This window comes from Nuphar pumila, chromosome 5 (assembly GCF_984573655.1).
Source record: "Nuphar pumila chromosome 5, dmNupPumi1.hap1.1, whole genome shotgun sequence".
NCBI lineage: Eukaryota > Viridiplantae > Streptophyta > Magnoliopsida > Nymphaeales > Nymphaeaceae > Nuphar > Nuphar pumila.
Genome location: NC_143253.1, coordinates 40334975 through 40354823, shown reverse-complemented (window position 1 = coordinate 40354823; position 19849 = coordinate 40334975). Strand labels below are relative to the sequence as shown.

Here is a 19849-nt window from a genome sequence, read left to right as displayed (position 1 = left end):
GACATCCCCATGAAGCCGCACCATCTAGTCATGTGGCTATCACTTCCAACCCGAATGATAGAATTAGTTCAGAAGACAAAGATTTATCTACTCAATTGAAGAATATTGCTGAGCTGCTTAAAACCGTTTGTCAGAAAAATGATCAAGTGGCTATGACGGCCTCCACATCCTCTCCTTCAAATCAAGGTAATATTTCTGATCATCACAATGATAAAAATTGGATCATTGATTCAGGAGCAAGTGAACATATGTGTTCGACTATAACCGATAAATCCACGCTAAAACCAATTAGTGGTTGCAAGCATGTTGTCATTGTGGATGGAACAAAAGTTGATGTAATCGGTATTAGTAGATTTCAGTCGTTTGATCGTGCAAAAGAACTGGATGCTATGGTGGTCCCAAGCTTATCGGCCAACTTATTATCTGTGTCAAAAATTACAAATGAGCTTAATTGCAATATCACTTTCTCACCATATAATGTGATTTTTCAGGGCAGGGCAACGAAGAAAGTGATTGGTGAAGGAAAAATTTCAGATGGCCTTTATGTGCTTGGAAGGCACGAAAGGGCCATACTTGCTGGAAAATATGAAGGATGTTTGTGGCATAAACGCCTAGGACACCCATCAATCCAGTCATTAAACACTTTGTTTCCTGACTTACAATTTGATTGTCATTCATGTGATGTTTGTAGATATGCTCGAATGACTAGACTTCCATTTCCTAGATCAGATAATATTGCTGGAAAACCTTTTGATCTAATCCATACTGATGTATGGGGACCTTCTTCTGTGACATCTTACTCTGGTTTTAGATATTATCTAACATTCATTGATGATTTTTCAAAGGCTTCTTGTATCTATTTACTTAAGATCAAAGATAAAGTCCTTGGTAAATTTAAAGAGTTTTTATCCATGGTAGAAAACCAATATGATACAAAAATCAAGATTCTAAGATCTAACAACGGCACTGAGTATAAGAATACTCAATTTGACAAATTTGAAAAACAAAAAGGGTGTAAACCATCAATTTACTTGCGTAGGTACTCCTCAACAAAATGGAGTAGCTGAAAGGAAAAATCGTCATTTGCTTGAAGTTACCAGAGCCCTGTTATTCCAAATGAATGTTCCAAAAATATTTTGGACTGATTGCTATATTATAAATCATCTGCCTAGCCGAAATTTAGAAAAACACTCTCCTCTTGAGATTCTAAAGGGACAAAAACTCAATTTAAATCACATGAGAACCTTTGGATGTGTTGTATTCATAGCCAAACAAGGATTGGATAAACTTAGCAGTCGTGCTTCCAAGTGTGTCTTCTTGAGGTATTCGGCGTCTCAAAAGGGATATAAATGCTATAATGTAGAAGAGCAACATTTTTTTATCTCCAGGGATGTCGAATTCAACGAAAATATTTCATACTTTCAGCAAAATCAATGCCAGGGGGAGACAACATCTAGAGACATATTTAAGAAAAACTACTCTCAAGAAGTAGTTCTGTCTGTGACCGACTCATATAAGGAAATTGTTACCAGCATAGGAAGAACTTTAGACTCATTTCAAGAGGCAAACTCTGAAACAAAAATTCAACATTTGCTAAGAAGGTCAGAGCGTCAATCTAGAGCTCCTGCTCATCTAAATGATTATGTTACATTCTCAGTCATGTATCCTATTGAAAATTATATTGGGTATCACAAAATTAGCAAGACTCACAAAGCCTACATCAGTCGCATCTCTCAGATTAAGGAGCCATCCACATATAAAGAAGCTAGACTTGATCCAATATGGGTTCGAGCTATGAATGAAGAGCTACAAGCTCTTTATAAAAATAAGGCCTGAAAAGTTGTTCTTTTGCCCCTTGGAAAAAAGGCAGTCGAATGTCGCTGGGTATATAAAATAAAACATAACAGTGACGGGACTATAGAGAGATACAAGGCCAGGTTGGTGGCTAAAGGATATACTCAGACTCAAGGTCTTGATTACGATGAAACCTTTGCTCCCGTTGCCAAAATGAATATCGTCAGAATTCTCTTATCTGTTGCTTGTAATTACAATTGGCCTCTCTATCAATTAGATGTTAAAAGTGTTTTCTTGCAGGGAGACTTAAAAGAAGAAGTGTATATAAAACTTCTACCTGAACATTCTGAAGAATAAAATACTGATAGAGTATGCAAATTACACAAAGTCATTTATGGCCTGAAACAATCTCCCAGGGCATGGTACCATCGATTGAGCAGTTGTTTGGAACAGCATAAATTTGTCAGAAGCAATGCTGACAATTCTATGTTTGTCAAAGAAGAAAGTAATCAATTGGTTATTATCTTGGTATATGTGGATGATATCATTGTGATAGGTACGGATGATGAAGGCATTCAAGAAATAAAGAAGTTTCTGTATAACACCTTTGACATAAAAGATTTGGGCAAACTTCGCTACTTCTTAGGCATTGAAATAACTCATTCAAGAAAGGGTATGTTTTTATCTCAAAGGAAATATACATTAGATCTTCTTAAAAGTGCAGGAAAAATCGGGTGTAAGCCCGTTGAAACTCCGGTGGAGAGCAGACAAAAATCTATTATCTCTCCTGATGATGTAACTGTTAATAAGGAAGGATACCAGAGATTATTTGGAAAGCTAATCTACTTAACCATTACTCGACCAAACATTACATATGCAGTCAACCTCGCAAGCCAATATATGCATGCTCCTCAGGAACTACATTGGAAAATCGTAAATCGAATATTGCAGTATTTGAAAAGAACGTCAGGCCAAGGATTATGGTACAAGGGGAACGACTGTCACCAAATTCAAGGGTTCACAAATGCAGACTGGGCAGGAAGTTCAGACAGAAGGTCTACCACAGGATACTGTGTATTTGTTGGTGGCAATATGGTTAACTGGAAAAGCAAAAAACAAAGGGTGGTTGCCAGATCTATTGTAGAAGCCGAGTATAGGGCCATGGCAACCACTGCCAGTGAAATAACCTGGGTCAAAACTCTCTTAACAGAAATGAAGATGTCAGACGATCTACCTATTTCCATGTTTTGTGACAATCAAGCAGCAATACATATTGCAGCAAATTTAGTCTTTCATGAACGAACTAAACATATCGAAATCGATTGCCATTATGTTCATAAAAAAGTTCAAAGAGGAGAGATCTCTACTCCATATACTAAAAGTGATCTTGTTCTTATTGTGCTTTTTTTAGGATTTATGACTTTAGGGCTTTTTTGAGTTTTTTCTTTCCAAATAACAATTGAGTTTTTATTTTGCTTTTGCAAATGAGATGAATGCAATATTAGCTTATGTGTTTTTATTTTTAATCAATATTAAATATGATTGATGATTTCACTTGCTTGATTTTAGTTAGAAACTTATAATTTAGGGGTTTTTTCAATTAGCATATATATATATATATATAAATGATGTTTGTTTAGGATTTGAGTTTTTTTATCTAGTTTTTATTTTTTAAATAGCATAAACCTCTTTCATTAGGTTTTAGGGTTTTTTTGTGTTTTTTCTTTTCAATTAACATTTAGGCATTTTTTTGTGTTTTTACATTTCGATTAACATTAAACTTGATTCAACATGCTTGCTTTTAGTTATAAACTTAGAATATTTAGGTTTTTTTAATTATTATATATATGAATGATGTTTGTCAAGATTTATGAGTTAGGATTTAGGTTTTATATTTAGCTTTTTTATATAGCATGAATAATTAATGAGGTTTTAGGTTTTTTTGTGCTGGTTTTTTCGATTAGCATTTTTGTGTTTGATTTTGGGTTTTTAAATGAGGTGAATACTTAATTAAGTATTTTAGTAGTTTTATTTTTAATCAACATTAAACGTGATTCTATAGGTATTTTAGTAGTTTTATTTTTAATCAACATTAAACATGATTCTATAGGTATTTTAGTATTTTATTTTTAATCAACAGTAAACATGATTTCACATGCTTAATTTTAGTTAGAAACTTAAAATTTTAAGGGCTTTTTAATTAACATATATATGTGAATGATGTTTGTTTAGGATTTAGGTTTTTAATTTAGTTTTTGTTTTTTAAATAGCATGAACGTTTTAGTTTTTTTTTGTGTTTTCTTCCAATTAGCATTTAGTTATATATTTTTTCTTTTCAATCAATATTAAACTTCATTCCACGTGCTTGATTTTAGTTAAAAACTTTGAATTTTAGGTTTTTTTTAATTATTATATATACGAAGGATGATTGTTAGAATTTAAGAGTTAGGATATAGGTTTCTATTTAGTCTTTTTATAGCATGAATATTTAATCAAGTTTTAGGTTTTGTTTTTCTTTTCTTTTCACTGTGCATTTGTTCCCACCTTTGTTTAGATTCCTGGCTCCGCCACCGGCACATCACTCAGTTGCATCTATCATTTTCGATTGCCCTATTGGGCAGCTTCCCATGAAATGCCTAGGCGTACCCTTACATAGACTCTCAATCAAATCATCTCTTTGGAAGCCAGTTTTGGGCTCCATCAAGAAGAAGCTATAATCCTGGAAGGCTAGATATATTTAATTTTCGGGGAGACTATAGAACATGTACAAAAATAAATTCTAACCAATTCATTTATGCAAGAGATTCAAAGGAACAACTCCAGCCTAATCAAAATGATATATTGATACTGGTTTTTGATTAATCTGTATATCATGTTTGTGCAAATAAGAAGCAATCATACTTATGAACAAAACAAAAATAATACATACTTTATGGCCAATTTGCGTAGTGATGATTCAAGAACACCATTGTATTTACAGCTAAATCAAAGAAATACTGCAAATGTGGAAAGACAAGGAGAAAAAATAGGGACATTGAACTCTCAATAAAGCCTTGTGCTAGCACTCCAACACCAGGCCCTCTCTTGCACCCAATGAAACACGGAGAACGGCCTGTGCTCTCAAGGGCGGCAGCTTAGACTGGCAAAATTGCTCCCAAGTATCAAACACAGCATGTTCAGCTTCTAAATTCCGTAAAGCAAGTTGTGACTTCTCATATACAGTTTGTAGCTCCAAGGTGAGGACCCGAGCAGCTTCTCTCGACTCAGGAAGCTGGTCGCTGAGTTTGGATGCAGCTACATTAATCAGCTTATCAAATCCATAAGCCTTTATACCTTCCATGCCCTATAAATGATAAGAATATGCACATATTGAACATAAGCACATTTTCTGCTGCAAGAAAACATTTAATATGTATTATCTTGTCCTTTTTTTAATAAATCACACAAAATAAATGCATACTTTTGCTGGGAAATAATGCAAATGCATCAACCTATGCAATATCAGATGAAAATTCTGAGACAGCCACTGAAATCATAAAAATGTTGGTACATAATATGATTATAAATCACTGTTTGAATAGTTTATACTGCTGATCAGGTCCATAGGACAGTTGAGATGAGAAAATCTCACAATCATAAATTACGGAAAATCTCACAACTTTGCATGCCCACCTACCAATCAAAGAGGTGGAGAGTCCAGGTAAGTTAATCCCAGAAGCTCAAAGAGCTTTGTCTGCCAAAGAGAAGAGAGCTGCGAAGGGGAGAAGTGACTCATAGTAGATGTTTTCTGAAGCAAATGCTTCACTACACAAGCAAAGCCTAAAAGATCAACTTTCTAAGGTGAGGTGTAAGGTGTTAAGATTAATGTATCCTTTTGTGTATACATATGTATATATATACATATATGTATATATTTATTATAATATATATAAATATATATTTACCATATATACTGTTGGGAGGACTTTCCCTTTGGTTCTTGAGAGGACTTCCTCTCCTCTACTTCCTCTCTTCTCTATAAATGGGTATGGGTATGTGCTTTGTTCATTGAGAGATTGATGGGTAGTATTAGGCTTATGTGTGTTTTGAGTGAATTGTAGTTAGGTTTGAATGTAATTTTCTTTTTGTATTTTTAATGTTCATTATGAATACAGTTATTCATTCACATTTTCATGTGTCTTTTTAGCTCTCAAGTTTGTGTCCAAATGTATAATGTTTTGATTCTTGAAGTTCATTATGGAGTGCATTGAAATCCGTACCATTTCGTGACATAAGACAACTGGAAGGAGACATTAGGAATGAAGGGAGGTGGGCTGACTACAAAAAAGACAACGAAACCAAGAAGCAACGCAAAATGCTGGTTCTTCAAACTTTCAGCAATCTTTAGCAACTCAATAGAGACGATGAACCATATACTGAGGAAATTGTATGGTGCACTACATTATATGCCATGGCAAAAACTGAATCTGGAAATAAAAACTAAAACAGATAAACCAAGAAATGAGCTATTAATACTTTACCATTTTTGGCACACTTCTGGATATACATGTTAATGCCTTTGCACGGATGCGAGGATTTTTGTGTTGAAGATATGGTTGTAACTTTGGCAACAGTAGAAGGGGAGAAAGACATGTGGTCATTGTAATCAATGCCCGTTCAGCAGCATCACAGACAAAACGTTTGTCTTGGGAAGACTTCAAAAGAAGTTGTACAAGCTGTTTTCAAACAAAAAGAAGACCATATAAATACTCAAGTTAATTCTCCCAACAAATTTGGAGGAAAAGCCAATAACAGCAGTGGAAACCAAAATAACAAAATACCAACTAATAAAAATGGAGCACATGGACTTCCTACCAGAGGCTCAAAAGAATCAATCATCTGATCTCTATAAACATTGAAGATGTCAGCAGAAGTCATTATTGCAGTTTTGCACACAGCACTTCTTGGATTCTTCAAGGACTTTACTACAAGAGATATCACATCACCCCTGTTGTCCAGATGTAATTGCAATGTACAGAATCATCAAAGCCGAGAATAAACACAACAAAAGATAAATCACTTGAAAGCTGGAAATCATCAAAAAATTGCAAGCTGGTTGTTTTCCCAATATATGCACTTACAGCATTCCAAGAATGGTTTCCTTGTGAAATAACGCTAATTGCCTCACGTGGTTAAGGGCTTCACAGACCAAAACCCAGTCTTTAGAGTCAAGCCTTGCCAAAAGTGTCTACAAGAAACAGATAAGCATGTTGCAGTAAAACCATATCCCAGTAAATCGGTAAGTGAGGTTCAGACATTTGAAGTAGACCATAAACTTAGTGCAAAGGAAAAAGGCTATATACACTGAGAGTTGTATCAACATCTTCAAGATCATCCAAGTTATCTGATTCTATATACTCTATCTCCAAATTTGCGTTCCCTCGACCAGAATCCGCAACTTCAACTTCAATTAAGAGATCAGATGAGACATCAGACCCAGCTTTGACAGGCTGCTTTCTGTTGATATTCTCATTTTCATTCTCTATGGATGACTTTCTGAAGCTACCCTTGCTAGAATATTCATTTTTCCCCTCAGATCCTGGTTGTATATTGAGATCTTTGAGAGCCTTTTCTGACATCCCTTCTAACCCTTAGAAGACGGAAAAAGAAAGATAAACCAACTAACCAATTAAAGGCTAGAATCAAACAAAGATAGAATAAAAAGGTACCAATTTCTAGCTAGTGTAGATAATAGTACAAGCAGGGCACATAAGATAAACAAAAATTATAATCATGCTGATTAAGCATCATCGAAATTAAAAAATTTATGATCTGTGAAGCAAAAGATTTGCAGTTCTCTTAACAAAATATTCAAATAAGAAAAAGCATGAAAAGCTGATAACAAGTAAAGATTACATCAGAATTTGATCAAATGAAGCTATTTTTGAGATTTCGGCAGGTAAAAGAATTTCTGTCGGGTTTGTTTTAGAAGAGCACCAGTACTTTTAGAAAAGGTTTTAGCAGTATGTGTCTGCAGACAACTGGAACAACTTAAAATGATGTACAACCTCAAAGAAACCAAAGCTGGTGTAAAGAAGTCAAAGTAGAGCAGCATTCAAAGAATTGTCACACAGAAAGCAATGGAAATTTCAGATAAGTCCCAATACTGAAGATCCATATAAATATAAATAAATAAATCTCTCTCTCTCTCTCTCTCTCTCTCTCTCTCTCTCTCTCTATATATATATATATATATATATATATATATATATATATATATATATATAAGTCACAGGGACTCGGCAAAACAGGTGCCGCACCCGCGTCGACGCGACGCGGGTGCGCGTGCAGCACCGGGTGCGGTCAACACAACCCTGGGTGCGGTCAATGCACCCAGGGTCATTTTCGTCCACTTTTCGGCATTAAAAAAATTCCTCAATGAAAAGGAGGATTAGGGCAAAAAAAAATTGCCCTAATTTCTCCTCTCCCGCTCAGCTCGAGCTCTCTCCTACTGACGCCCCGACGCCACCTCCTAGGCTCTTCCTCTCCTTTCGCAGGTACGTACCCTCTCTCACTCTCTTCCTGTGTCGGCAGGGGAGGGGGCCGAGCCCCCCCTGTGCCCTCTCGCTCTCTTCTTGGGTCGGCAGGGGAGGGGTCGAGCCCCGCCTACGCCCTCTCGCTCTCTTGTTAGGTCGGCAGGGGAGGGGCTGAGCCCCCCCCCCCCCACACACCCTGCTTCCTTTGATTTCAAGGGAGGGGCTGAGCCCCCCCTCTCGCTCTCTTGTTGGGTCGGCAGGGGAGGGGCTGAGCCCCCCCTGCTCCCTCTATTTTCGGCAGGGGAGGGGGTCGAGCCCCCGTCCCTGCTCCCTCTTATTTCAGGGGAGGGGTTGAGTCCCTCCCTGTTTTTGGCAGGGGAGGAGCAGATCACCCCTCCTTGCTCCTGATTTTATATATATTTTTATATCAAGATAATGTCTGTATAATTGATTTGAAATTTTGAATGTATTTTTTTTTGTGTTTTCAGGATAAAGAAAAATGACTTGCGTCATCCTCATCCCAACATGTGAGTTTTGTTGCTAGTTTTGCTGATAGTTGTAGTGGGATTGATGATGTGGGGCCACTATGAGTACACGTAGATAAACTTGCAAAAACTGGAGAAAGAGGTAGTGAAAACAAAAGATTTCGATGCAAGCTCTGCAAAAGAGATTTTATTGGGTCTTACACAAGAGTGAAGGCTCATTTGTTGAAGATACCAGGACATGGCATTTCAGGATGCAGAAAAGTTGATGAGGCAATGCGAAGACAATACAAGAAAATACAAGAAAAATATGAGAAGAGAAAGACAATGGTCGATTCTTGTGCAGTTAGTGAGATGCTGGAAAAAAAAAAGTCAATGTAGGAGGTAAAGGAACGATACAAGCAACATTCAATACATATGGGAGAAAAGAATTGGATAGAAAAGTTGGAAGGTATTTTTATTCTAGTTCACTCCTATTTAATGCGGCTAAAAATCCTTATTGGAAGGATTTAGTAACATCCTTGGCGGCTATGTGCCTCCAAGTTCAGAAAAAATATGAATCACACTTCTTGCAGAAGAGAGGGCAAATGTGGAGAGGTTGTTGGAGATTAAAAAATATTCATGAGAGCAAAATGGAGTTTCTATTGTGTCTGATGAATGGACAAATATTCAAAGGCGTCCACTGATCAGTTTCATTGCTTGTTCGCTTAGTGGCCCAATATTCTTGAAAGCAGTTGATGCATCTGGGGAATATAAAAATGTAGAGTATTTGAAGGGATTGTTTATAGAAGTCATAAAAGAAGTGGGTAATCAGAAAGTTGTACAAATAATTACAGACAACGCTCCAGTTTGTAAAAGTGCAGCGTTGAGTTTGGAGAGTGAGTACCCTCATATTTTTTAGACTCCCTGTGTAGCATACGGCTTAAATCTGGCCCTAAAGGGCATCTGCAACCCCAAAGAAGAAAAAAATTCACAAGCATGTGTTTTATGTTCATGGATTGAAGATTTAGAAAGAAATGCCAAAAGCATTAGGAATTTTGTTGTTAACCACCATCGTGCTAATGCTATATTTAATAGGCATTCTGACCTGAAATTTTTGAAGGTCGCTGAAACACGTTTTGCATCTATCATTGTGATGGTGGAGATGATTAAAAGAGTGAAGAATGCTTTAATTAACATGATGACTGATGAAAATTGGACATTCTATCATGTTGATGATGATATCAAGGCTCAAGAAATTAAAAAATTCATTCTTGATGATGAGTTTTGGGACAGAGTGGTATACTTCCTTCAATTTACGCAACCTATTTGGAAAATGTTAAGAGAAGTTGATAAGGATGAGCCCATGCTTCATAGAGTTTATGAAATATGGGATAATATGATTGAAAAAATACAAGCTATAGTTTTCAAGCATGAAGAAAAAAATTCTGCATTGGATGATTCAAATTTTTTAATCATATTTATTCAATTTTAGTCAGAAGATGAGATAAGAGCAACACTCCTTTGCATTGCATGACACATTCTCTTAATCCAAAATATTATGCAAATAAGTGGCAGGCTGATGGAATTGGTCGTGTCCCTCCAAATTTAGACCCAGAGCTATCAAAAAATAGAAATATGTGTATGACAAGACTTTTTCCAGAAACATATCTTCTACGTCAAGTCACACAAGAGTTTGGAAAATTTTCATCTTCAAGATTATATGGACCGACATTATTCGCGAGAGAAGAGGATAATATAGATCCTATCACATGGTGGTGAACATTTGGATCAGAAACACCTCTTCTCAAACGTCTTGCATTAAGATTGTTATCGCAGCCTGCTAATTCATCTTGTTGTGAAAGAAATTGGAGAACATATTCTTAAATCCACAACATGAAGAGAAACAAACTCACCAACAAATGTGCAGAGGATTTAGTATATGTTCATTCAAATCTTCGATTACTTTCGCGAACCAATGATGAATACAGGTACTAATTTGCTCTCTTAGTTATTTGATTATTTCTTAATTTTTCATTTAAATATACTTGTATTGTATTTAACATTTTCAAATTGGGTTTGTAATGCAGACAAGGAACATCCAAATTTTGAGATGTAAACCTAGAAGAGTGTGACTTCGAGGGAGAGCATGATTTCAACATAACAAACATGGATTTAGTTGAGCACAGTATTCCTTCTAATGATGCATTTGATGATGAAGAAGAAAATTATTAAGATCAATTACTTCATCAGGATATACTTTGGTATGTAATTTAGTTCTTTTCTGCTTTACTTATTTGATTGATATTTAGGTTGATTTATGTAATTGCTTTACTTATTTGATTGATATTTAGGTTGATATATTGCATGCATGATGATTGATGAATGATATTATAACAATGTTAACTGTTAAAACTTCAAAATTATATATATATATAATTTACATTTTTGCCCCTGTCACACCCCCGCACCCATGTGACATATATATATATATATATATATATATATATATATATATATATATATATATATATATAAAGAGAGAGAGAGAGTAATGTGCCTCTTCCAAACCATTTATCTCGCCACCGTCCCAGACCTCTTTAGAAAACATATTTGCGCAAGTTTTTTGCTTAATCCAAACCTGTAGATGTGTTTATCATTGCTTATTTACTAACAAACCGAGCTTTGGATGGAACCAATTTAACAAGAATTATTGATTTTTAGTTAATTAAGTTTTTGGTGCAATATATACCATTGATTTTTTCATTGAGCTAAAAACACATCTAAACATAAAAATGCTTAAACTAATACATGTTTCTACTAAATAAAAAGTAGAGATCACATCTATGGGTTTAGACTAAACAAAAAATATATGCAAGTATGTTTTCTAAAAGGGTCTGGAATGGTCTAGAATATACACATCTCTCTCTCTCTCTCTCTCTCTCTCTCTCTCTCTCTCTCTCTCTCTCTCTCTATATATATATATATATATATATATATATATATATATATATATATATATATATATATATATATATATATATATATATGATGTGCCTGGCTACCTATGGAGGCAAAACTATCAAGCAAGTAGACAGAAGTGGAATTCATAAACTTGCAATATTCAACTGTTCTCCAAAAAACTTTGAGGTGCATTTGTAGGTTATTCTGAGTACACCTTATATAAACTTCGACTCAATCGTTATAAGTCATCAAAGGGTGGACTCAGACAACTTTGAGCATTTAACCACAAAGAACACCAAAATCCATTTGAGTATGTATCAGAAAGCTGAAAGCTTTTGGCAAAGGTGTTTCACATGAAAACCTCAAATTCCAAAGTTTAAGAATAAACACCGCACATGAGAATGTGCAAATTCAAAGACAAAATGCAGCACCAAAACACATAATATGCCTCAAGTGAAAGGGTATAGCTTGATGGTGGATTTCAATAGGTGCAAAGCAAATCATAGTAGCAGATATCCATAGAGTAGATCAGATATAATGGGTGTAGTGTCACGGGACTGGGAATCCAAATTGTGATTGTGCAAGGTGTTCACAAGAGTACTTTGGATCACTGAATAAGATTTTTTGGCCATTTTCATTACTTTGGAATTTGGATCTGTCACATAGGTGTGGGTGAAAATGCAAATACAGGTGCAGAGGGTGTGACACGGCAATTTAAAAAAAGTTGGGTATGGGGGTGTGGTATATGTTTTTGTGTGCATTTATGTATTTATCTATAATATAAATAAAAGTGGACTTGGTTAGGGTTAACAAAATCCACTTTTGGATAGAAATAGACCTCTGTGTGGTTGACTTCACCTGACATAGAGGAAGCCGTGTCCAAGGGTCAACCCACATTGGTGCGGGTGCAACACGGGTGTATTGCCTTTTTAGAAGTGTCCATGTTACATAGCTTGCATAACCAATTTTACATACAGAACCATTTTGCATCCACCGCCATTGAATGTTACCCACATGGGGTCTATCTATTGATGGAAAAAGGAAAAGGTTTTCAAAGAAATCATTTAACTACCATAAGAAAAGACCATGTCACATAGGTGCAAGTGTGAATGCAGATACGGGTGTGGGTGTAAATGGTGTGACAGGACAATTTCAAAACATTTGAGTACAGGGGTGCAGATATGTGAGTGTGTGTGTTTTGCATTTATATATTATCTATATAATATAGATAAAATTTGACTTAGTTAGGGTTAACCCAATCCACTTTAAGACAGAAATGGACCTTGGTGTGGTTGACTTCACCTGACAAAAAGAAAGTCATATCCAAGTGTCGCATCCACATCAGTGCGGGTGTGTTGCCCTTTTAGAAGTGTCTATGTTACATAGACAAATGGGTATTTGAGAAACATACTTGGTAAAAGGAAAGGCAAACAATTTAAATGAGGAAATTGGATAAATCTAACCTGTGATTGAGACAAAAATCAATTCTTTCTATCCTAATCAGCCTCTTCTTTATGGTTAAGAGAGGTGGCCTATATGAGACAACATGGTTACTTTTACCCTTTAGGGTTACTAATCGATATCAGAAGAAATGTTGCAAACCAGTTAAATGTAACATAAGGCACTTTGGACCAGAGTTACCGGAAGCTTCTTAGGTAGGTGGGAAGTTCGCTTCCCGGAAACTCGCTTTAGAAGCGCGATACTCCTCGCTTCCGAAACTTCATGGGAAGCTCGATTCCCCCACGCTTCTTCTATGGTTCTCATACACATGGTCTATGCATACTATATACTTTTCTCACGTTTCTTTTCATCTTTTTCATGTATTTTCTCTCACGCTTTCACTCACTTTCCATGTACTTTCTTTAAATTGGTAACCATCATTGTTAGATTTTAACAAAAAATTTAACTCTTTTACAGAAAAATCATGAAATATAAGAATGATCAATTTTATTTTAGTTTTTATTTGTTTCTTGTTTGATTCCATATTGCTTCATTTTTTATTCATATTTTGCTTTTATATTGAAACTTCGCTTCCCGCTTCATATAAATTTTAAAATGCCTCGCTTCTCGCTTTCACTTCCCGTATCATTTCCCGCTTCCGCTTCCTAGTTTGGCAACCTTGCTTTGGACCAACTGGGTAAGTATACCCCAAATGTGTTAGATCATATTGTAGAAAGCCATAGCACAGTTTTTCATATGAGAACACCAAAAACATCTTTAGCAAAATGGTATGTTGAAAAATTGTAATATAACATTCTTGGATATGACTAAGCCCTTAAAAGTGCATGCATCATTCAAGATATTTTGTGCAGAAGCAAACACATATATACATACGTGTGTGTGTGTATGCATATATTAAATTAAGTTCCTTCAAAGGCTTTTACATCTGTACTTTGTGATCTGTGAACTAACAAAAACCCAAAGAAAAGATACCTTAGAAGGTGGGTTTTGATATCCGTTCAAAGAAAAATGGAATGGTGAGACCATTAGATGCATATTTATTGGATACTCAAAGTAAGCCAAGAGTGAAAGGTTTTATCATCTGAGCATAAATGTGATTGAAAGAAATAACAAAATACAATCCTTGATATTCCTTCAAATGATAACCATCAAATTACTCAATCTTCAACAATTGTGTAATATAAGCATGTGTTGGCCCTGTATCTCTGGATTCTACATTTTGAAGCTTATTCACAACTTTAACTTGGCAAGCAAGGCACATATGATTTGGGTGAGTATACGCTTAATTCAATCATATTCTAGTCCTGCTGCCATGAAAGAAAATTATTCATTTGTTCTGAACATATGGTTAAGATATGCTTCTTTAAAGGCTAAGCAAATACAACCTACCCATTCCCATCCCTTCATGAAGGTTAAAATATTAATGTGAATGGTGCATTTTAAAAGACTATAAAGTCATGGTTAATAGTCTTCTTGACTGATAATACCAAACTGTATACATAAAGGTAACCAGGTATGTCTCATAAAAAATGCATGAAGCATAACATGTTTACTATGATTGACGATAGCAATATCTTATGCTTCATGCATTTTTTGTTGGTTAATTATATGTTGGATACATGTTTGCTGTTAGTTTTAGCACTTTATTTTAAGAATTTAGATTAGTTTTAAGTTATTTGACATTTGTTGATAGTTGTTTGCTTTGCTTATTCAATTGTTTGTAATATTTGGGCAGGTTTTGTAATGTTCGGCCTGTTTTTTTTCTTATCTTTTGCTTATTGTTGATTTATTTTATGTTGCATACATGTTTGCTAATAATTTTAGCAGTTTATTTGCATATTTTTATATTTTTAATGAAGGTACCACCTAGTCCCGCATAGTCTCCGACTAATCTTTTTAGGGGTTCACTGACTAGGCACCGCCTAGCGCTTTTGGCTACATAGTGTTGGTATGCTGGATTCATAAAGAAGGCCAATTTTAGTTTCCCCCTCTATAAAAGAATGGGACACTCGCATATGATAGCCTAGATCCAACAAGTCATGACATGCACATACAGAGTCTGAAGACTCTGAACAGAAAAAGGGTGCAAACTGCAAACACCAACGCATGGGTCAAATTGAGGGTGGGTCCATCCTGAAACAAGGTATGACTATAAAAAGAGGAAGAAGCCGAGCTACAAGAAAATCCCCTAGAGCTACCATAGTAGCCGCATGTATAAAAGCCGAAATAGGAGTAGGTCCCTCCATAGCATCAGATAACCACACACGATGTGGGAATCATGCGGATTTAGCAACTGCACCAAGGAATAATAAGCATGTGTATCCCATACCGCCTGCTCAAATGCAGATAGAATGATCTCAATTAAGCTGAATACCTAAACTATGTTATAGTCCAATTAGATATGTAAACAAATCTATGTTTCTAAATTCACAAAAGAATGCAGTGAAATGAAATGGTGTTCTGTCACAAGTTCACATTGTCAGCGAAACATGTTATAATGTGTGGATACATGCATGCATGCTTATATGTGCACGTGTGTGTATGGGTCTGTTTCAAACCATACATTCTCTGAAAAAAAAAACAAGTCTGAGGACTCAAATGCATTTATTCCTGTACATGTGAAACCAAAAAGATGCCATAAACAAATAAAGAGATGCTGATCAACCACTAGAACAGTTCCAGTAAAGATCTTAATAGTGAATCACATAATACATAGCAAAAGTCACCCCCATTCTATACTGTGCTGTTACAATAACAACTTCTCTATCTTCAAACAATTACAGAACCAGGAAACTTGCACCAGATGAGCACCAAAATACTTAATTGAACAGATAGAACAAACATGATTAGAAGTAAAGATCTACAAAATCAAAGACTCTTTACACGAACACATTTCAATTTAGTCTAAAACAGATAGCAATGCGACCAGGAAAGCAAAGCACCAAAAGGAAAAAAAATTAAGTAACACGAATAATTTGTAATGAAAGAAATGCAATCTGTCTTCTACACATCGAGACACCAAAACTAATAACATAGAAAACTTAAAGAAAGGAAAGAGAAAAGCAAAAATTGATAGTATGGATCAAATAACGAAGAAGATCTAGCGAAACGAAAGATCGAAACCATTAACAGAATGGATCACTCTGCAACCACTTCCGACCGAAGCCCTAACCCTCACTAATCGCATCGATTAAGCACATGAAAGAGAGAAAGAAAGAGGAGAAGATGGGAACACTTTGGGGAGAGAAAACCCCACCGAGGGCGGCAGGGACGATGATCTGCTAGGAAGAAGGAGCCATCGTTCCCTTCTTCTCCTTCTTCTTTAGCAAACTTGGAGAACCAGATGTGTGAGTGTGTGAGTGTAGAGAGAGAGAGAGAAAGAGAGATGGACTCTTGGGAGACGGGAGTTAATAACTGGTGGGTCGGGGCGTGGGGTACAGTTAAGAGAGAGAGACAGGGAGGGAATGGTGGCTATAATAAACAGATCCACTAGAGATCCGAGAGAGAGAGAGAGAGTGTGTGTGTGTCAGAGTGTTTTTTCTTTAAAGGTTTCCATAATAAATGGATCCACCAGATCACACGCAATTGCACGCCACGGGTTGCTTGCATCATTAATAGACTAGAATTCAATTCTAGGTATGTATACGGGTCGGACTCGGGGTATTATTGTAATCAGATCCGGATTCAGATTCTGAGTCATGGGATCAACCCAAACTGAATCTGGGTTCGACTTGCATAAATTCAATATTTACATTTATTCTAATTCAGATTTTATTGGGATTTAGATTTTTTTGGATTCATATGTAAAACTTGATAATGAATCCAGATCCAATTATTAATCAAATCCTATTTTGGCTATCAATTTTGACTAAACCGATTAGGATATTGTTGAATATCCGACCTAAATCCTAACTGTGTACATCCCTAATTATTTGAAAGAGCCGGGCAAGATTTTGGATCAGGCGACCCAATCCATCTACTTCCATCTATCAGCGGATCCGAGTCCATAAAAACCAGAATAAACCCAGCTCATTCAAGCAGCCTTTTGCCTGAGAAGGTCCCTAGCCCTGTTTGGAATCTGTCACAAAGATACCTACAATATGCAGGTTCTATGTGCAAATTTGAAAAACTTTTTGAAAAAATAGGATACGAGGACACGAAAAATGTTTAATTAATAAAATAGTAGTTTTTGACATTTTAGTATCTAAATGCATTTTGTTATTGCAATATTACTATAAAGTATTAAAAATTTATTCAAAACGTTAGATTAATATTTACATGTCAATATCCGTGTTTGCATGTTCGATCGTGTGCAGTCAAAATGATGTATCCCTATTATATATTCTCTCAAGCATCTAGGGATGTAAATAGGTTAGATTTAATTTCCATGTGGTCTTACTTAATCTGACCTTATCTTTTCATGGGGATTTGGACAGAGAATGTAAATGCAGACTAAAACCTAAAGGCACGTTTGAAAGTGAGAAATACGTAGGAAAAGTGATAAAAATTAAAAAAAATGGATATAATTTTTTTTTACTCTTTTAAGCGAGAGAAAATTTTTCTTTGAGAGGGGTTTTCTGAAGAGTAGAAAGAGGTAAGAAAAGTGATGCAAAATAGAAAATTGATAGGGATTTTCTGACCCTTTCAATTGAGAGACTTTTTGGTTGGAAAAGTTTTTCTAAAAAGTATACTTTTTAATAGGAAACATTCCTCTAGGGGTGGAGTAATTAATGTTTCCTGCCAAAAGAAATTTATTTTTATTTTTACACTCTCCGTCACTCCATCTCACCATCATTACCACCATTCATCTCACCGCTACCTACCACCGTCACCACCACCCATCTCACCTCTGACAATCACTCAAATACGACGACCCATCACCCATTCTCGACCTCTCTCCTCCCCCTTGTTGCCTCTACTCTCTCTCCCACTTCCCTCTCCCTCGTGGCTCGCATCTCTGGCAATGGCACAACCTCCTTCCAGTGCCTCCCCATGTCAGTTTCTTCATTTTTTTTTTTGTGATGCGTAATTCTCCCTTTTGTGAAATGTGTCTTCTTTCACCGTTTTCTTGGGCTTTCCTTTTATGGGTCTCTATGTTTCGGTTTTCTTTTTGTTAATAGAGAGTAGACACTGAAGGAAGTGAGAGAGGAAGAATGTCTACTGTCATGGAACCACGAAGAATGTTGAGTTCAGCAAAGGAGTGGAGAAAGAGGAGGCCTTGGAGGGCAACGGTGGGTCTGCTGGACCTTCTGGTGATGGCCATGGCGATGGTGATGATGTTGACAAGTTGAACGGAAAGTTCAGCCCTCCTCCCATGTGTTCTAGTGATGATGTGGATGAGGCGACGGTGTAGGGAAATGGGTGAATGAAAAATAAATGAAAGAGATGGAATTAAAGAGGCGGCTCTCCACCACCCTCCCTTCTCTTTCATTTTTTCATATTTTCCCATTCTATTTTTCTCATGCTACAAAACAAGCAAATTTTTTATTTTTTGAAAAAGTTCTCATATCAAAATTTCTCATAGGCAAAACTTTCTTTTTTCTAAGAAATTTTTTCTCGCTTCCCAACATGCCCAAAAATTTCACTTTTGATACAAAGCATTCCTCCATGAGGTGAAAGAATGTTTTCAAGAAAAATTTGTGATCTCTCTCTCTCCATCTCACTACTATCACCACCCACCACCATCAATCTTCACCACCACCATCCTTTTCACCACCGCCACCACCACCTACCTCCCAAAAAACCACCCTCTTTATGATGATTTTTTAGTATCCATCTCACCACCACCACTACTACTTACCTTCCAAAAAATGATGTGGGACAATCTCCATCACCACTACCACCATCACCTACCTCCCAAAAAATCTCCCTCTCCACGATGATTTTTTACCATTCATCACCATAATCCATCTTACCACTACCACTACCACCCTTCATCATCTCCCAAAAAAACATGTCGGAGAAGCTCCACCACCAACACCACACCCATGATAATTTTTCACCACCACCATCCATTTCACCACATCCACCATCACCCACCTCCCAAAAAACTATGCTAGAGAAACTCCATCGCCACCCCACCTCCTCCTCTCTCATTTTTTTTTTTTAAGTTTTTCTATTTTATTTTTTTCATGCTACCCAGGCAAGTGAAAATTTTTTACTTACAAAAAATATCATTTCAAAACTTCTCGTAACAAAATTTTCTTTTCCTATGAGAGTTTTTTTTGCTTCCAAACGTGCATTAAAATATGCATATTTGGCACCATAAGACTCTCTTTGGGAGCCGTTGTTGGAAAGGGATGCGATAAAATGAATTGATTTGGCAATATCTTTCTAATGATGTTTTTGAAATCTATCAATTTTTAATGTTATCACTCTCTCAACTCCAACCTGGTATCTGTGTCCCCCCTCCCCCTCCCCAAACTGCGATACCAAGTGATGAAAATGATGGGAGGGGGGGGGGCATGGATCTTCTATCGCTGCTCCCAAAAAGTACTTAAATGATTTTCAATGGCAGGATACAAAATTTATGGATTCCCCACAAACAGGGGCAGAGCCATGTTAAGAGGAGGGTGGGTACCTGTAAGACCTACAAATTTTCAGCAAAAATTTTAAATAAATCTAAAAGGTATTTTATGTAAAAATAACATATGA

The 19849-nt window shown here is 36.2% G+C and overlaps 1 protein-coding gene across 3 annotated transcripts; it reads right to left on the bottom strand.

Annotated features, from left to right (window-relative positions):
* Window positions 1–4698: 4698 nt before the first annotated feature.
* Window positions 4699–16591, bottom strand: LOC149837424 (uncharacterized). 3 transcript variants are annotated; one of them, XM_090006031.1, is made up of 6 exons: window positions 16452–16591; window positions 7137–7423; window positions 6915–7021; window positions 6649–6781; window positions 6315–6509; window positions 4699–5137 (listed from the first exon to the last, which is right to left on the bottom strand). In XM_090006031.1, the coding sequence occupies exons 2-6, from the start codon at window positions 7410–7412 to the stop codon at window positions 4853–4855; spliced, it is 996 nt and encodes a 331-aa protein (XP_089862157.1). In that variant the 5' UTR covers window positions 7413–7423; window positions 16452–16591; the 3' UTR covers window positions 4699–4852. The 3 variants fall into 3 exon arrangements, with proteins under 3 accessions (XP_089862157.1, XP_089862158.1, XP_089862159.1); XM_090006032.1 differs by having other exon boundaries at window positions 7137–7417; window positions 16452–16562; XM_090006033.1 differs by having other exon boundaries at window positions 7137–7414; window positions 16452–16528.
* Window positions 16592–19849: the final 3258 nt, after the last annotated feature.

Excerpts from the sequence above, each read along its gene's own strand:
- LOC149837424 (XM_090006031.1), bottom strand. The coding sequence starts at position 7,412 with ATGTCAGAAAAGGCTCTCAAAGATCTCAATATACAACCAGGATCTGAG. Across the intron at positions 6,782-6,914 it reads GAAACCATTCTTGGAATGCT|GGGTGATGTGATATCTCTTG; the intron begins GTAAGTGCATAT and ends TCTGGACAACAG. Across the intron at positions 5,138-6,314 it reads CCAGAAGTGTGCCAAAAATG|GGCATGGAAGGTATAAAGGC; the intron begins GTAAAGTATTAA and ends TATCATTTATAG.